General features: G+C 40.7%; 1 protein-coding gene across 1 annotated transcript in view; it reads left to right on the forward strand.

Moving 5' to 3' along the window:
* The window catches only part of INKA2 (inka box actin regulator 2), a gene marked incomplete at its 3' end in the record, with an annotated part of 35,507 nt that extends 16,893 nt beyond the window's left edge, over window positions 1–18,614 (forward strand). Inside the window, exon 2 of the mRNA XM_081322451.1 lies at window positions 17,577–18,614. Within this exon, the coding sequence (XP_081178577.1) occupies window positions 17,577–18,614 (1,038 nt within the window). The remainder of the gene's footprint in view (window positions 1–17,576) is intronic.
* Between the last annotated feature and the right edge of the window lie 494 nt (window positions 18,615–19,108).

Below are 19,108 nucleotides of genomic sequence, written 5' to 3' on the forward strand. Positions count from 1 at the left end.
CTGTTCTAGAGTCTCAACATCTTTTTTACATCATAGTGACCAAAACTGGATGCAGTATTCCAGGTCTGGCCTTACCAAGGTTTTATAAAGTGGTCTTGAAAATTTTTTATTTATTTATTTTATTTTAATTCCATTTATATCCCGCCCTTCTCCGAAGACTCAGGGCGGCTTACAAGCTTAGCAGTAGCCTTCATTCTATGTATATGCCTGCTTATTAGGGCTTTCACACACACCCCAAGCGGCATTATTACAAAGTCAGCTTAATTGCCCCCAACAATCTGGGTCCTCATTTTACCTACCTCGGAAGGATGGAAGGCTGAGTCAACCTTGAGCCTGGTGGGATGCGAACCTGCACTAATTGCAGGCAGCTGGTGTTACTTAAGGAGGCATTAGCCCACTGCTCCACCAAGGCTCTTAAAAATACTGGGATAAATGTGCCTTTCGAAGAAAGTGCTTGTTATTATATTAAAATCTTCTGTGCTTCTATCCTCCTTTACCAACCTTTGAAAGTACACAACAAAATAATTGAAATATTTTATGATTTTTATATTTACAGGTTTGTAAAGACTTCCCCATGTAGTTAGTTGCTCTAATTTCAGCGGCAGGGTACTCTATTCAAAATATTTGAGAATGCCCCTCAACTGATTAAAACAAGTGTCTAAGGCACTGTATACCAAAATTCCCCACCTATTTAAAAGCAAGCAAGAGTCTTCTCCTGTGGAAATGTCATACACAAGAAGATATTGGCTTGAAAATCCTGTGCTGAAAATTATAACCTGTGTTCCTACAAGTCTTAGATGTGCCCTTGAAGGCCTTTAAAATTGCTGTTGAACTGCACTTTTTAATATATAGGGAGTAATCATGAGTTACATTTTTGCTTGTATTTTGGATTGTAATCCCTGACACATTAATAAGGCTAACTAACAAAATTAAACTCTTGGAGGTGTTTTTGGAAGGTGGAACACGGGGAGAAGTGGTTCACTCACCCTTAAGGAACTGGCTTGTAGTGACTTGTTCATTTTGAACCAGTTTTCAGTGAGGATGCTCAAGTGACATTTGTGCTAGCTTGAAGACTTTACAAAGATTCCTTAAGATCAGTCAGTCTTTTCTGACAAGCAGCACTCTTTGAAGGTGGCAGGTGGAACTCTTTTCTGTCACTTATTTTCTGAGCCCTTTAACGAGCCACGAATAGTGGCCCCTGCTACTATTATTACTACAGTTACTGCTTTCATTAGCAGTCTCTGTGGATTTCAGGGGGCAAAATGAATTATGGGGCCAATCTTTTGAGGTCTTTTAGAAGGATTAAAGTGAAAGCTGCCCTTAAAACACCCAAAAAAGAAAAGGCATTTGCAGAAAGGAGTTTTGAAGAAGTTAGCCCTTAAATGTTCCAAAAGACTTGGGAATTTGGAAGCCTTTACTGTTGGATTATTGAAGGTTGTAAAAGGTGACTGGAAATGGTTTGTGGATTATTCATGGCTTCTAGTAAACATCAAATTGGAGCTTTTTGCTTGCCATTCCAATATCCTACCAGAGAATTGTGTCTCTCCTACTATTACTCAACATTTGGGATATTAATAAATAAATTCAATTAATAAATATGTGTATGTGTGGGAGGGTGATGACAAGAAAGAATAAGTTGGTACAAAATGTAAGGGGTTATGTTATACTTATAGGTAGAATCAAGATTTGTGGTTGAGGTTCATTCTTTGCATTTTAAAGATATTAAGACAGGATTATACTATAATCCCAATATGACTCCTGAAGATATCATTGCACTGGCTTTAGTCTGTTATTCGAATCAATTAGAATTAGTCACCTAGAATCAAAGAGCGTTCAGATGCCTCCTTCCCCAAAAGGCTGCTACTATAATCACAATATTTCTCAAAATGGGCAATTAATACAGGCATTGTCAGGTCTGTGGCTATAGCACTCAATGATTTATATAACTTTATAGCAGGATCTTTTTATTCCCAGAAATGGATAATGAGCATCTGTGCAAAAAGTCTTCCTCAACTTAATGCCCTCCAGAGGCATTACACATTTCAATGCTCATTATTCCATTCACGTTGGAAATTTTGGGAGCTGGAATCCAATACTTTTAGAGGACAATATTGGAGAGTATTTGGTAACTTACTTGAAAATGATCTAATGACACGTAACTAATCAATCAGGGGGGATGCAGATTTATATACAGAGCTGAATTGTGTTATATGAATTGGTATGTGTGTGCTGTTTTTGTACTGCCCTCCCAGTTGTCTGACAACGTTTTTCAACAAACTGCTTGATTTAACTGCAAAGATGGCTGTGAGAGACTCACATTCTTAATATTTGGTGATTTAAAATTTTCCTTCTTGGGACTGGAGATAGCTTGAGAATTCATGTTCTCCATGATGACTGTGAGCTTATTACAGTTCATCACTGCCCAATTCAACACTTGGCCTTACTTTAGATATTATATTCACTTTGGGGCACTCCTTGATAATTGAGGAGCTTTGTGAAATGAAGCAGGTGAAGAGATAACGTACCTGCAGTGATACTGGTAATAAACGAGAAATGCCTGCCTGCAACCAAAGACAAGTAGGAATTCCTTCTGAGCCTACTTTATGATGATAAAGGCAGCAGATCTATTATTACTCTTACTACATATGTGGAATGCCAAGCAATTTTGTGCTTGAAGTATCCCAGAGTCTTTTGGAGAGACGGGCCAGAAGGAAAAGCCAGTGTAAAGCATGATCACCTGGGTGCACTTTTTGTGAGTGAAATTGCTTGCATTGGCTCTGAGGTAGAAGCTAGATGGGCAGAATCTACTGACAAATGTGACAATTTACCGAGTTTCTAGTTGGCTCTTGAGCCTGCAATCCCAAGTGGACAGAGTCTTCTGCATCCTTAGCTGTGGATTAGACCCGTTCATTTGCCTAATTCAAGCAGGGAGGAGAATGGGAGTTAAATCCAGGCTGTAATCAATCCCTCTTTAAGAGAAAAGGAAATGCCAGAAGTCCTTAAAGAGGCACTGGTTTTTCCACCTTAAGAAGCCAGGGCAAGATCCAACAAAACTGGATGGTTGTCTCTAACCTTCCCTTTGAGCATGCAGGCAGGGCTGCAGTTGTGGAGGGGTTTGGAGAATACAGATAGTCCTTGACTTACAACCATTTGTTTAGTGACCGTTCAAAGTTAACTCTGAAAAAGATGATTTGTGACCTTTTTCATATGACCATTGCAGCATTCCCACAGTCACATCATCAGAATTTGGACACTTGGCAACTAGCAAGTATTTATAACAGTTTCAGTATCCCAGGGTAATGTGATCACCTTTTGTGACCTTCTGACAAGCAAAATCAATGGGAAAGCCAAATTCACTTAACAACTGTGTTACTAACTTAACACTCGTAGTGATTCACTTACCAGTTGTGGCAAAAAGAGTCATAAAATCAGACAAAACTCACTTAAGAACTGTCTTGCTTAACAACAGAAATTTTGGGCTCAATTGTGATTGCAAGTCAAGGGCTATACCTGTACTGATTACCTAGATTCTTGGCAATAAGTCAGATCTGGGCATGGGAGAGAAATTGTATTTGTCAATCTCGTGAATGATCTTTCATAGGATTTGAGTGGGAGTGGGATCACCATCCTGCTTTCTTAGATCTTTCAGCTGCTTTTGTTACTTACTGTTGATTAGAAAACTGTTCTGGACCAAGCAAATCCAACGTGTGAGTATGGGGGAGAGAGGTTGGATCCCTAGGTGGTTTATCATAGAATGCCTTAAGATTTTCCTCTATCTTTTGAATATCTTCATAAAAACATTGAGAGTTCATGATGAAGTATCTCCATCTCAGACCCATTGGGAGATAGAGTAGAAGTGTGTCTGGAGGCTGTCAGGGTTTGCATGGGGAAGAACAGGCTCACCCAGGTGCTTTTGCACAGTTCTGTCTGGTGTGCAAGTGACAGCTTTACCTGGAACAGGTTGCGCTGAAGATGGCCTCTCATGTCCTTGTTATCGTCAACTAAATTACCATAATTTGGTCTACGTGGGACTACTCTTGAGGACTGTCTGGAAACTTTAGATAATCCAGAATGCAGTGGCACATGTATCCAAGTAGTCACTTGGATGCTGCCATATTACATCTTTCCTCATGCCAACTATTTCCTTTGTGGAACATGGGCAGGCACCATTCGGGCCATAAATAACAAAAAACTAATATATGCTTTCCTGCATTTTGAAATAGGAAACTAGCATACTTTTTGGTAAAAAAACTCATAAGCAAGCACAGGCACACAATGGCTTCATCTTTATATGAGCTACAAATGTAATAGAAAAACATCAGGTGGGTAAGGAGAAGTATAGAGGGGAACAGAGATAATGAAAAATATGGTGAAATCATGCTTAGTTCAAACAGTTGGTTTGATCTTTATGCTAAAGCCAGCACAAAAAGGGCAGAAAGAAGTTGCAACTTTAAAGGTGGATATTCAGCAAACTGAGGATAATAAGTAAGCAAAGTGGACAAGGATACAAATCTCCCAGTTCCATTCTAAATAAAGTTATCCCCAATTTCCTAACAGAAAGTTAATATAGTTTGGGGACAGGGGGCAAATGGAAAACTAAAATGAAAAGTAAATTATAGATAAGTAGTTTGGCAGAAGTACTTGTACTAGAAGTAGTAGAAAAGTGATAGAAATTTTGCATGCATATTTAGTTAGATAAGGTCCGGATAAGGAATGCTGACTCAACTACTCAGTCTTTGCCATTCTTCCTTAGGACATGGAAATGTGGTTTACAATTTATCCATGTGGCGCCAACTTTAGAATACCTTTTACACATGACTAAAAGGTAAATGTTTTGGTAGATTACTCTGTGGGGAAATCAGATTTGGGTAAATTCCTTTGGTATGTACAAACGAACAGAGAATTACTCAAAATATATTTAAGTCGAAAACCATTTGAAACTAGTTTTTTATTTACTCAAAAGCATGCATGCAAGAGTTTCCTTGGACTTTTTTTAAAAAAAAATTCTCTGTAAATCATGCAACATGACTCCCTGGCCAGTCCAGATGTGGGGAACTGTACAACTGTGAAGTGACTCAATTGCATCCGAAAACGTTTTAGTTATGCCTTAGAATATTCATGAAGGGAATTTTTAAGAATCTATGGCTTCTTCCATGCCAATTACTAGCACTATCCATTACTGTCACTGTCAAGTTGAAATATTTTGTTAACACATTCACTCAGATTTTAACAAGTCAAACAGCTAACTAAAAGTAATATTAAGTACTTAAAAAATGTAGGTTTCATCTTCTCTTTCATGCAACATGAGTTATCCCTAATAGGATGATTTATGGGTTTTTTTCTGTTTAATATAAAATACAAATAGAAACAAATAATCAGGGGATAGGACAAGGACAAGGATGAAAAATGAATGCAAAGTAAAAGGGAAAGAAAAAAAGAGCAGTGACTTCCAACTTTTTTCATGCAATAGAATACTAAGTACAGTTACAGTTATTTTACCTATTTAGTAACTACTAGTCATTTTTAAAACAACAAATTACCGTAATCCTCAAAACATAGCAACAAATTAAATTTTGTTCTATTTTGAGTGTAAAGTCCAGAAGTAATTTCCAAGTAGAAACAAAACTGCATAATTTTTTTTCTTCAGTTAAAACAATTAGTTTTGCCATCTATGCCAACTCCATCACTATTTCTAATCATTCCTCCATTGTGCAAATTGACATTTCTTTCCAGTTTTGCACATATAGAATTCTCATCCAGTCAATACATATAGTAACAAAGTTCCATTTTTCTCAAATTTTTTATCTAATAGTCCTAAAAGAAAAATGTCTGGTTTCAATCTTACATTTATTTTAAGAATTTTCTGAATTAAAATAATAGGATGGTGCTTTCCGTGGCAAAAATTAGGTAACCAAAGCAAAAAAATTTAAGCAATATCCAGAAAATAACTGATTGCTAAACTATATCAGTTTATTTAGCTAAAACACCTTTAAGAAAGGAACAATCTAGGATTAGAAAAATTACCTTTTCATTATTTTTCCAGTTCCTATTCCTAGGATAGAGTGGAGTGGAGTGGGATGGGGTGGGGTGGGATGGAGAGTGAAGTGGAGTGGAGTGGATGGAGTGGAGTGGAGTGGAAAGGAAAAGAAAGGAAAGGAGTGGAGTGGAGTGGAACGGACAGATAAAATGTATGCCCTCTCCTATTTATTTAAGGAGAGAATATTCCTTTAGGGAGAAGTTTATTGTCTGCAGAGCTGTCAAATAATCTCGTTTGCAGACCTTCTTGGAGTTACTTGGATCAATTACAGCTAGAGTAAAAAAGGCCACTTAACTATAGGTAGTTCAAAACAGTCGCTAAACAAATAGTTGTAAGTCAAGAACTGCCTGTATTCCCTTTTTCTGATGAACTCCAAAGTTTATGCTAGTTTATTTTTGTACACGGGGAGATATTAGGAAACCCAGCTTAATATTCATTTTCTCACTAGGGCAGGGGTAGAAAAAAGTAGTGGAGAAGGAATTATATGGTTCTGATGTTACAATCAGAACACATTTGATTAGAAGTCTTTTCATAGTCTGTCCCAGAGCCTGGTTTTCAGTTATCATGACATCAGATCTGATCACGTAATTCCATTTGCTGACAAAAGATAGGAGAAGCAATGCTACCATTAAAAGATGTTAAGAGGCAACCATCTCATCTTAAGATGTCTGACATATGCTGACTCATATTCTTCACTGTCAATGTTACCTGCAACTGTAAAGCCACCTTGCATGATGAACATACCAGCTTATCTGCTATTTTGAAGAGAATTTGTTAAAGTAGGCCACTAGAACTTCCTTGTAGCAGTAGCAGAAGGTTCCTTTGTGGCATCTTGCTAAACTCTCCAGTATTTGCATACCTATCTTTGAAAAATTGCTTAATACAAACACCTGGATCCATTGCTATAACATCCAACCATCTCCCCAATGGTATTGATGTAATTTCTATACATTCCTTTTGTGCTGATTATAACATCCTCTTCCAATAACGCAAATATTGTTCACTGGAGGGTCTGTTTCCTCCCCCTTGTTGTTAAGAGCTGCTGTGGCAATCCTTTCTTTCCTGTTCTCAGGGTTTCTCTGAACAACAATTTCCTCTCACAACACCTCTTTCATTCAGGGGAAGGACATCTGTCTTCCTTCCAATTATGAGAAGCTTCTTTTCTGGCCCCGTATTCAGTTGGGCTCTGTTATCACACTCTTACCCTGCTCTGTACCAAAATATGAACACACTCCTCCAGAACAACAGATGTGGTGACAAATTAGAAATGAAAACAAGTGTGGCCCAAGGGATTGGATATCACTGAATTCCAGGGAAGCCCTGCAGAATCTGACTCTGAGAGAAAGAGACAGAGATGGAGAAATCAGGAATAGAGTATGTTAGATCAATCCATGTCTCTATATACTGAAATGTTTTATAATAAAACAGGAAAATAATGGACGGTTCATCTCTCGTTCAGGTCATTAATCTCTGTTATACTTGTGATTAAGATTGGGCGTTATTTTAAAAAAATAATGTCTGGGGAAAATTAACGTTTTAATTATACATTAATATTCTACATGTGTTTTAAAGCAATATTGCTATGCCAGATTCTAAAGACTCAAGACAGTACTGTACGAGCACAATATAAATGTAAGTACTGTTTTGCACAGCTAGTACATCTACGTGAGAATGTCACTGACATGCTCTTTTCCTTTGAAATAAATTTTGAAAGCAATTCTGTTTGAAAGAAATTTTTCAGTAGGAAAAAATACCAGGATTTTATTTTATTTTATTTTATTTTTGGTGCATGACCCTGCTATCTACCATAGGGTTCTATGGAGACATTTTTAAACTATTTCTCCTTCTATTTCCTTTTCTTAATTTTTGAATTGTTGTGTTTGAACAAAAAATGTAATTTATGATTTCACATATGGCATAATTTCTTCAGATGTAATATATACCAGAAAAAGCATTCCAGGATTTGGAGTGAATGTTTTGAGGCCCTTGACCTCCTTTTGCCTAAAACAAAAGTTTGAAATTGTATTATATATGTAAACAGCATGAATGTATATAAGTTAACAAGTTATTCCGGCTATTCAATGAGGAAAACAATCTGACAGGAGAACACGCGGGAACTTTGACAGCTGTCAAAGTTCCCCGCACGGCGCAGGCGCAACCACTGACAGCTCGCGGCTGTCAAAATACCGGACCATGCGGAAGCCTGAGCTGTCAAGAACAGAAGACGCGGATTGGTCCGAATAGACGCGGCGCCAAAATGAACGTTCCTGATTGGCCCTCGCTGACAGCTGCCGGCTATAAAAGCCGGGCAAGTTATTCTATGTTTGCCTTGCTCTTAATAAACCTTTAGTTAAGTAACCTGTCGTCCCGAGTGGTCCTTCGGCTACTTCACTGGCGACGAGGGTGGGATCGCTCCTGAGCTGAAGTCACAGCCGAGGAAGAGAGTTCCCGAGCTGAAGTCATGGCCGAGGAAGAGAGTTCCCGGCAAGAGCTGTCACTGGAAGTTTTAACTTCCAAGGGAGCGACCCAGGACCGGACGACATGGCAAACTTCGGGCGTGTGAGGGAGTTCAATACCCGCCATCCCGAGAGATGGCAATCACACCTGGGACAAGTCGAGGGATTCCTCCTCGTCAGTAAAATCACTGACGACAGAGCAAAGGCCGCCGCTCTACTATACATCAGCGGACCCCCCGTGTACGACGCTGCCGTGGGGCTGTTTAGCCCGGTGCCCATCACAGAGGTCTCCTACGCGGACCTGGTAGACCAGCTGAATAAGTACTATATGCCGGCCCGCTCAGAACTGTACTGGCGGGTACAATTCGCCCAGAAGAAACAGCGACCAGACGAACCCGCCAACGAGTTCATCGCTGGGGTCAGACACGCCGCGCGGAACTGCTGCTTTCCCGACCTGGAAGACCGCATCAGAGACCAGGTGGTGATCGGGTTGAGGGACGAGAGGCTGCAGAAGAAGCTGACATCCAAACCCGACATGAGCCTGGCAGAATTGACCCGAGAAATCATGGCGTATGAGCACAGCCACAAGAAGAAACCGACCACCACGACCCCTGAGAGCCCAGCAACGGTATACCAAGAGAGCGCCACGCTCAGCGACAGCGACGAGTCGGTGGACTTCACTGACGGGGAAGCCCTCCAGCGGAAAATGGAACGCAGGCATCTGAGGAGAAGCGACACATCGGACCACCGCAGTACCAAGAACCCCCCTCCGCCACCGCCGCGCTACGAGCAACGGGCCGCCTGCGCCAGCTGTGGGGGCAATCATGCCCGAGGAAGCTGCCGGTCCAGAAACGCTAAGTTCCACAACTGTGGAAAGACCGGCCACATCAAACCGGTGTGCCGCAGCCGGGGCCGCGACATCATCAATGATCTGGAGACCAATTCCCCAGGTAGGCCAGCTACCCGGGCCAACAGAGGAAAAACGCCAGGGCCCCTAGTAGAAACAATTGACAGGGTACACTGCCTAAGCTCAAAGGTGAGGATCAGGGTAAAAATTCAGGGAGTGTCCTGCCTCATGGAGGTAGATTCAGGGTCAGCAGTCTCCTTAATTTCTTTGGGAACGTATCAGGAGATCTGCCGACAAAACAAGGGAAAAATTCCTCTGAGGCAAACCCAGGTCCACCTAGCAGATTTCCAGAAAACCCCCATTCCTCTGGAGGGAAGGGCTAAGGTTGTCGTACAGTACAAACGGTTCAAGGGTCCCTTAGAAGTTCTAGTTACGCCAGGAAACCGCACCAACCTGATAGGTTTAAACTGGTTCGGGCCTCTAGGGATCGCCATAACAGGGGTAAATACAATCCAATCACCCAGCCTAGAAGCCGTTTGCAACAAGTATGCAGACGTCTTCGATGGCACGTTAGGAAAATACACCGGTCCCCCCATCTCCTTACAATTAAACCCAGCAATCCAACCCATAAAAATAAGAGCTAGGAGAGTACCCTTTGCCCTTAAAGAAAAGATAGAAAATGAACTTGATCGCCTCGTAGGTCTCGGGGTGCTTGAACCTACGGAAGGGGGAAGCTGGGAGACCCCTATAGTCACCCCTATTAAACCTAACGGGGAAGTGAGATTATGCGCGGACTATAAGGCGACCCTTAACCTAGCCCTCAGCCCCCACGCTTACCCGGTGCCAGCGGTAAGGGACGTATTTGCTTCCATCCGCTCCGGCGCCATTTTCGCCAAACTTGATCTCACGCAGGCGTATTTGCAACTGCCTGTCACAAATGACACCGCGGAAGCTCAGACAATTGTCACCCACCGCGGTGCCTTTAAAGTGAAAAGGCTCCAATTCGGCATATCGGCAGCCCCGGGTATCTTCCAGGGTATCATGGAGAAAACCCTGAAAGGAATACCCGGGGTCTGCCCCTATTTCGACGATGTTCTCATCGCCGGAGAAAATGAAGCAAACTTAGCTGACAGGCTGTCAGCTGTGCTGAGCCGGCTTAGAGAAGCCGGCCTCAAACTTAAACGGGAAAAGTGCTCAATTGGAGTCACATCCACAGAATTCCTAGGGTACAAAATAGACGGACAAGGCATCCACCCCACCACAGAAAAACTAAGGGCCATCCAAACAGCGCCAAGCCCAAGGAATAAACAAGAGCTCCAAGCTTTTTTAGGATTATTAAACTTTTACCATGCCTTCCTTCCCCATAAAGCCACTATCGCAGAGCCTCTGCATAGGCTCCTGGACAAGGGAACTGTCTGGTCCTGGACCAAAATACATGAAAATAGTTTCCAATCATTAAAAAAGATTATTTGTAACAGCTCAACAATCACCCTTTTCAGAGAAGACACCCCAATATGCATCGCTTGCGATGCCTCTCCCTATGGAATCGGGGCAGTGTTAAGTCATTTATTCAAGGACGGCACACAAAGACCCATAGCCTTTTATTCACGCACTCTGTCAAAAGCAGAACGGAATTATGCACAAATAGACAGAGAAGCCCTAGCAATAGTCGCAGGGGTTAAAAAATTTCATGACTACCTCTATGGGAGACCCTTTACCATATTTACAGATCACAAACCCCTACTGGGAATATTCACGTGGAATAAAACTACACCACAGATTCTCTCACCAAGAATACTACGGTGGTCCACATTCTTATCGGCCTATTCCTATCAGTTAATACATAAACCGGGGAAGGAATTAGGACACGCAGACTGCCTCAGCAGACTGCCCATTCAAAACAAGGACTCAGACCCAGCCCCAGCTGGACTGACCCTAGCAATCTCTCAACTTCCAGACTGTCCCCTGTCTGCGAACATTATAGCTAACAATTCAGCTAAGGACAAAATACTTAGCAGAATTCTCAAATGGGCCACAACAGGGTGGCCAGCACAAAACCCACACGCCCAATTCCAGCCTTATTTTAGCAGGAAAAATGAAATCTCTACTCATAGGGGATGCCTGCTTTGGGGAAATCGGGTCATAATACCGGAGAAGAACATAAACCAAACATTACACATTTTACATGAAGGACATCCAGGCATTGTCAAGATGAAAGCTATGGCCAGAAGTTATGTCTGGTGGCCCGGCATAGATAAAGAGATAGAAAGATATGTGGGAGGGTGCTACACCTGTCAAGCAACCCGGAACGAGCCACCCCAAGCACCAATTCACAAATGGGAAACTACAAGAAACCCTTGGTCACGCATACATTTAGATTTCGCAGGACCTATCCAGGGACAAAGTTTCCTAATTGTAGTAGACAGCTATTCTAAATGGTTAGAAGTCACTCCCCTTAGAAAAACAACGTCAGGAGCCACTATACAAGCCCTAAGGAAAATATTCGCCACACACGGCCTGCCAGACACCATAGTTTCAGACAATGGACCTCAATTCACTTCTCGTGAATTTCAGATGTTCGCTATGAAGAATTGTATTAGGCTGGTCACGTCTGCGCCGTTCCACCCATCGACGAACGGGATGGCTGAAATTATGGTGCGTTCCACAAAAGAAGCTTTGAAAAAATTCGCAAAGGGGAACTGGCAGCGGCGACTCAGCCAGTTCCTCATGTCACAACACGCAACTCCATGCACAACAACGGGCAAATCCCCGGCGGAACTAAGATGGGGGAGGAGGCTGATAACGCGGCTCGACAGACTACATCCCGACACATACCCGGAAGAAAAAGAGCACCCCCACCCAAACCGCACACTCAAACCAGGGCAAATGATATGGGCACAATCATACACCGATAAAAACAAATGGGTCCAAGGGACAGTACTAAAACAAACGGGACCCATTTCCTACCTAATATCCACACAAACTCACGGCAATCTACGCCGCCACATCGACCAACTCAGACCCAGACAACCACCACACCACCCAGAACCCCAACCAGAAGAATTCGTTCTGCAACCTCCCCCAGAAATACTACCAATACCAAACCAAGAGGAAGAGCAGCAAAGAAACGAACTACCAGAACCAGACATCCCCCCACTTCCTCGTCGTTCCAACAGGAACCGTAGAGCCCCCGCCTACCTAAAGGACTACCAGTGGGCAGGTTCCGACAACCAAGGGGGAGGGAACGCGCCAGGGGAGGGGTAAGGGGTGTATTATATATGTAAACAGCATGAATGTATATAAGTTAACAAGTTATTCCGGCTATTCAATGAGGAAAACAATCTGACAGGAGAACACGCGGGAACTTTGACAGCTGTCAAAGTTCCCCGCACGGCGCAGGCGCAACCACTGACAGCTCGCGGCTGTCAAAATACCGGACCATGCGGAAGCCTGAGCTGTCAAGAACAGAAGACGCGGATTGGTCCGAATAGACGCGGCGCCAAAATGAACGTTCCTGATTGGCCCTCGCTGACAGCTGCCGGCTATAAAAGCCGGGCAAGTTATTCTATGTTTGCCTTGCTCTTAATAAACCTTTAGTTAAGTAACCTGTCGTCCCGAGTGGTCCTTCGGCTACTTCAGAAATAGATTGTTATTTGATAACATATTATTTTTAAGTTTGTAATAGATTGTTATTTGATAACATATTATTTTTAAAACTCCAAACATTTAGTTTTTGCTTGACTCAACTATAGGATGCATAAATGGCAAATTAACAGGACTCCAATAGAGCAGGTGAGAGTTTATACATATCTTGGGATGCAGTTCCAGGTTTCCTTATGTGGGAACACATATTTCTCCTATTGGGCCAGGGTTATGCAACATTGCTCCTCAGATGTCTTGAGTTCTTCCATTCAAGGGATCTTTTTTTTTAATTCCTGCAACTTGTAAATTTCTTGCTAAGGTTATTTCTCATCTTCTTTATGGTGGCCAGATTTGTACTTTTACCCTAGAATCGTGAGGGCGAACCTATTGAACGTGTGCCACAGGTGGCACGCAGAGCCCTCTCTGTGGGCACGTGCGCCGTCGCCCCAATCCTAGGCCTTCAGCTGGGTTCCTTTTCACTTTAGGCCTCCGCCACCGTGTGCCAAAAAAAAAAGGTTCAATCAATCAATCAATTTCAACTTCTTGCGGGGAAAAAGATCTCGCAAAGCTGGAATTGATGGATTGAACTTTTTAATCCCACCCAGTCTGCCGTTACCACTGCAGCCACGCTCACCCAATTGGCCATGCCCACCCGGCACCCAATGATACATAAGTGGGTTTTGGGTTGCAGTTTGGGCACTCAGTCTCTAAAAGGTTCACCATCACTGCCCTAGAAGCTTTTCAGTTCAAGTTTTAAAAAAAGCTATACATGCCTTATAGTCATAGTTTGGTTTCTATAGTTGGCTTTGGTTTCAGACCCTGGTATTATCCCATTAATTTATGGCCAAAATTAAATTTAATTCTCTGTGTAACTTCATGGACTCCCTATGGAAGTCTCCCATTAAGAATCTTATATTCTGATTTCTCGTCAGATTATATAAACCATACGTTAACTGCTTCTAAGAAACAAGAACAAATGTGTTTAATTGGCTGTTATTTTTAGGTTGCTTGCAACTTACTGTGTTATTTTAATTGACTTCACAGAAATTCTCCTATAAGTGGAACACCAAAATCTGGTGACTTTAGACATCCAGCTGCAGTGTGGCTTATGTAACAGCCTTTATATAACTTTGGCTAACAGTATCGTGTGTTCTGCTTTTTAAAAATATGATGTAAATTTGAGATTATATAATAAAATTATATATACAAAGATAAGCTATGTGAAATATCGCTTAAGTAGGATGAAAATTTCTATTTCGAAATATGTGTGTGTGCATATGTTTCATTTTTATCTGTTAAATTTCACTAATTAAAACAAAGTTGCAAAAATCAAAGTAACTGCTAGATAGTAGCAAAAAGATCGAGTTTTCTGTGATCATCTGAAATTTGCAGATACAATATAGTAGTACTACTAACTACTACAATATAGTAGTCAATACTAAACATACTTACCCTAGAACAATCTTGTGCTTTCTGAATGCTTTTGCTTAAATATTCATCAGTTCCTGATAATAAAGAACTTATGCCAACAAACAGTATAGACTGATAAAGTTTATTTTGAAAAGTAAGACCCATTAAGAGGACCTGCTTTTGAGAAAGTATAGTTAATAATGTGCTGCAACCCTGCTCTATATGATGATATGTATTATTGAATTAATTTACTTCTAAGAAAATGCATATAGGATGGTATTAGTTAGATATCAAATAAGTCATTAATTTGGATGTCTACAGAGAGTCAACTGGGGCAATGATTTCTGTCATTAGTATAAATATCATGATGCCAATGACATTATTGTGGCTTGTACTAGATATCTGTGCCCAGTAGCAAGATTTGTGACACAGCAGTATTTTTTGCCAAGTAGATTGAATCTTTACTTTTATTACTGACATTTTTCTCATCATGATCTTACATTCTTTGCTAAATTATAGCCTTCTCTGACTTCTATTAGATTTTTAAAGTTTTCTTGCAAGAATAGTTGAATTTACTGCCTTATATTTAATTTACAGCATGTGAAGTTGCTGGCACTTAAAATGTGTAAGAATAAGCAAGTATTCACAAAACACTTTTGGCATAGTCCTTTGGCCCTGGGTGGGTTCTGTTGGATCATAGTATGCATTCAACTCTCTATAGTAGAAAGAGGAGAGGAGTTCCACCATTGAAAACAGCACTGCTGCCATGTTAGTGATGGACAGATTGAAAAGGAGTGAGTGTTTTGTGATACCTCTCCTTCAATAAGAGAACTGTTCCTGTCTTGGAGCAGTGAATTGGAAATGACGTGGTTTACGTGGAACTGCCATTGATGCCTAATAATAATCTTAACACTATCACCCCACCACCACCTCCCCAGCCTCCACTTGTAAGGTTTCCAATAAAAAGATCTTTCCAGTGTGGTAGAATAAATAAGAGTGTGGGCCAAGGGCTCAGAAGGTCCAAATTCAAATCCACAGGCTTCTGCTGAGTTTACTAGATACCTGTGGGCTAATTATTCTCTCTTATAATAATAATAATAATAATAAGTTGGAAGGGACCTTGGAGGTCATCTAGTCCAACCCCCTGCTCAGGCAGGAAACCCTATACCATTTCAGACAAAACCCTCACAGGATTGTTGTGTGGATGTTAAAAAAAAGGAGAAATCCAATTTATAGTTCTGCCACTTAAGATAGTTCATATGAATATTCCAGCCTTAAAATCTGGACAAATTTTATCTTTGTTCAGGCCATAATGCTATGAGTGATGAATCTTATTCTTTAGGGAAGACCCTTAGTGCTGTGTTTCTTCCAGTTCCTCTCTCAGTAGAAGCAAAGAACAAGGGCTTCTGAAATATTCATATTTCCTAATGGCTCCTTCACACATGAGACCTAGTTTAGGAGGATGCCCCCCTCCTTTTCCCCAAAAGGGGGAGTTAATTGAATCAATGAACTGCACAACCCGGCTATACAACATATGCTGACTTTCCTATCAGCCATAATTACTTCAGGACCCATTGTCACTCATCATTGCCTGATTACACCACTTGGCCTGCAAGGAAATTTGATGGGAAGTGTCCAATGAGAGCATCTAAGCTGTTTCCCAAGTCAGTTTTACAAAGCTTCAGATAAAGAGAGTTAGGGGTGTTCCACTTACAAGGCGGAAAAGATTAGGAAGAGAGACAGTACTGCAAACCTGGAAAAGAGGTAAGGTGATAGTTTTCTCTGAGGATTAGATAACAGATGCTTCCTTCCCCCCCCCCCTTCCGAGATTCTGCACATGAGTAACATAATAGCTGCTCTATAAAAAGAAAATAGCTGTGGCTTGTGCAGAAGGTTGATTGATTTGGACTTAAGATTTAGCTGTAAACTGGCCAGAAAGACAGAATTTTGAAATGGTACCTGAATTTAAGGAGTGTGCTCGGCAGCTATATACTGTATACGTTCTGGCAGGCAGACTGGATTCTTGCTTATGCTTCAGCTCTTCCTGAATCCAGTTTTGAAACTTATTACAGAAGACACATTTGGAAATAGCTGCAGGGTCATAGAGCCATGGGTTTCTGAAGAACAATGTCACTGACATTCAGCTCCCAAAGACATGGAAATTGCAGATAGAGCATGCTTAGTAACATGAAGGCAGATTATCCTGGAAGTGTAATTGTAAGCCATGCATACAGGTGGTAATTGTATGGCTGCATTACAACAGCACTGCATAGAAAGTGATTACAGTGAGTTTGACCGAAATACAGGTTAAGATTGTCAGGTTTCCCCCCCCCCCCCAATGTCTTCGTAAACCTGGCTGAACAAACAAAGGTTGAGGGATTGTGGATATAATTCTTGAATTTTTAAATAGGAAAGTCATAGATTTGTGATTATGGCTTTTGAGAATTAAGACAAGTTGGATTAAGACAAGACCTGGATTGATGATGGGTTTTTAAATATGTTTTAATTTTTAATTGTGTAGTTAATTTATTTTGGGGCTGTTATTTAATTCTTTTTTTAATTTTTGTATTGTTGTTTTTTATTGTTGTTAGCCGCCCTGAGTCCTTTGGGAGATAGGGCGGCATATAAGTCAAATAAATAAATAAATAAATAAATAAATAAATAAATAAATAAATAAATAAATAAATAAATAAATAAATAAATAAATAAATAATAAAGTTAAACAATCTTTTGTTGGTAACAATAAAATTTCACATGATAATAGGGATAATTTATTCAAATGTTTCTTGATTGATTAAAAATATATCATGCCTGAAAAAATAAAGGAATAAAATTTGGTATGTGCTCATTACTTGAAATCATCCTTTCAAAAATAAAAAGCATGATAAAAGACGAAGACTAAAATTGATGCAACCAATTTTTTCATTCAGATCAAATTCTCTCAAAATATATGACTTGTTATAAGCAACTAAAAATAATAATAAGCAAAAGCAGGTAATGTGAGGACTTTATAAAGAACATTTAAAAATCAGGATGAAAGTTGAATATAATTGAATATATTATGATAAATGCAAGATACAGAAGTAGTGTACAGTTGATTTCACTTACTGCATATTCACATATATTTCAGTTATACATGTTACTGAATTCTGCCTTTATTCTTTGCATTTTTCTTTTACAACAGTTATCCATGAAGGAAGTTGGGGACGGGCTGCATGAACAGATGAACTGCATGATGGGTGCTCTGCAAGAATTGAAACTGCTCCAGGTCCAGACAGCTTTGGAACAGCTGGAGATTTCAAGTAACCCAAATCAGGTTTCGGGAATTGGCCAGCATAAGTATTGTCAAAACAATAAGGAGATGCCAAGGGCAAAGTTTGATGCCAGCCAAGAGAGTGAGACCCTGCTGGGAAAACGTTATTTGGACAACTGCAGATCTTCAGCCTTTTTATGTTCAACTCCTGTGTCACACTCTACCAGCTCATGTTGCCATATTTCTTTGCCAGACACTAACCATGGGCACATAGCTTCATCCCTTAGCAGCATAGGTAGTGAGAACGACAGTGGACCTTCTTCAGATGCGAGCACAACAGAGTATCATTCACCAAGAATGTTGGAGTCATCTAGTGACAACACAACAAGTAGCTGGCTTACTCAAGATACCAGCTGCTTGTCTGAGTCTAAGTCAGTTTGTAAGGATTGTTGGTTTTCTGATGAGAACAAAGACTGGACTTGCTCATTAATGTCTCAAAGTAGAAACAGACAACCTTTGATTCTGGGTGATAACATCTTTGCTGATCTAGTTGGTAATTGGCTGGATTTGCCAGAGATAGACAGAAAAGGAGAAAAAAATGAGGCATCTCTGCCAAGTAGCAAGTCCCAAGAATTCTGTAGGAAATTTTCCCTCACAGCCAATCTCTTCAAGAAATTTTTAAGGAGTGTCCGACCAGATAGAGACAGATTACTAAAACAGAAGCCCTGCTGGCTGCCAACAAAGAATAAAGAGACTGAGATCTTAAAGAGGCCCCAAGCAGGTGGCAAACAGAAGGGACTGTTTTACTTCCCACTTCGTGGGAGCACACCAAACTCTCAAGACAAAGCCAACAGGTGTGAAAAGAAGGAAGGAAGGAAAGTCAAGCCCAAACCCCATGGCAAGAAAGTCCACACCACAATAGAGCAGACTCAGTCAGGGTTTGATTTTAACACAGCAGTCTGGGTCTGAATTCCAAGACTCATTATTTCAATTGCTAAAACTCTTCTGCCCAAAACTAGAGAGAAAGAAGTAAGAATAGGGAAAGAAATATTTTTCAGACTCGGACCAGGATGAGGAAACAGTGAAGAAGAGGGTTTTCTATAGAACAAGTTAACACATATAAGTAGATAGACATTACTACCACAAGCATAACTTATATGATGAAATGTATTTCATAAATGGAACTAAAAGTCTCCTAAGGTAGTGCTCGCCAGTGTTGATCGTTTGGATGAGCTTCAAAATTGCCAAATGTATTCACTTAAACTCCAGGTCAAATAGCAACCGAGCATTAGGTCACAAGTTTGAGTGCGTGTTACATGCACTTACATGTATGTCTGTTCGTGTGTGATGGGATTTATTTTTTTAAGCTCTGCTTTTTTGTGTGTGCACTGATTCCTGGATTATGCACCAGGCAAATGAATAAGCACTTGACAATGAAGTTAAAGATGAGGTGTAAGTTTGTA

The sequence above is a fragment of the Vipera berus genome, assembly GCF_964194415.1.
Source record: "Vipera berus genome assembly, chromosome: 3".
In the NCBI taxonomy this organism is placed as follows: domain Eukaryota; kingdom Metazoa; phylum Chordata; class Lepidosauria; order Squamata; family Viperidae; genus Vipera; species Vipera berus.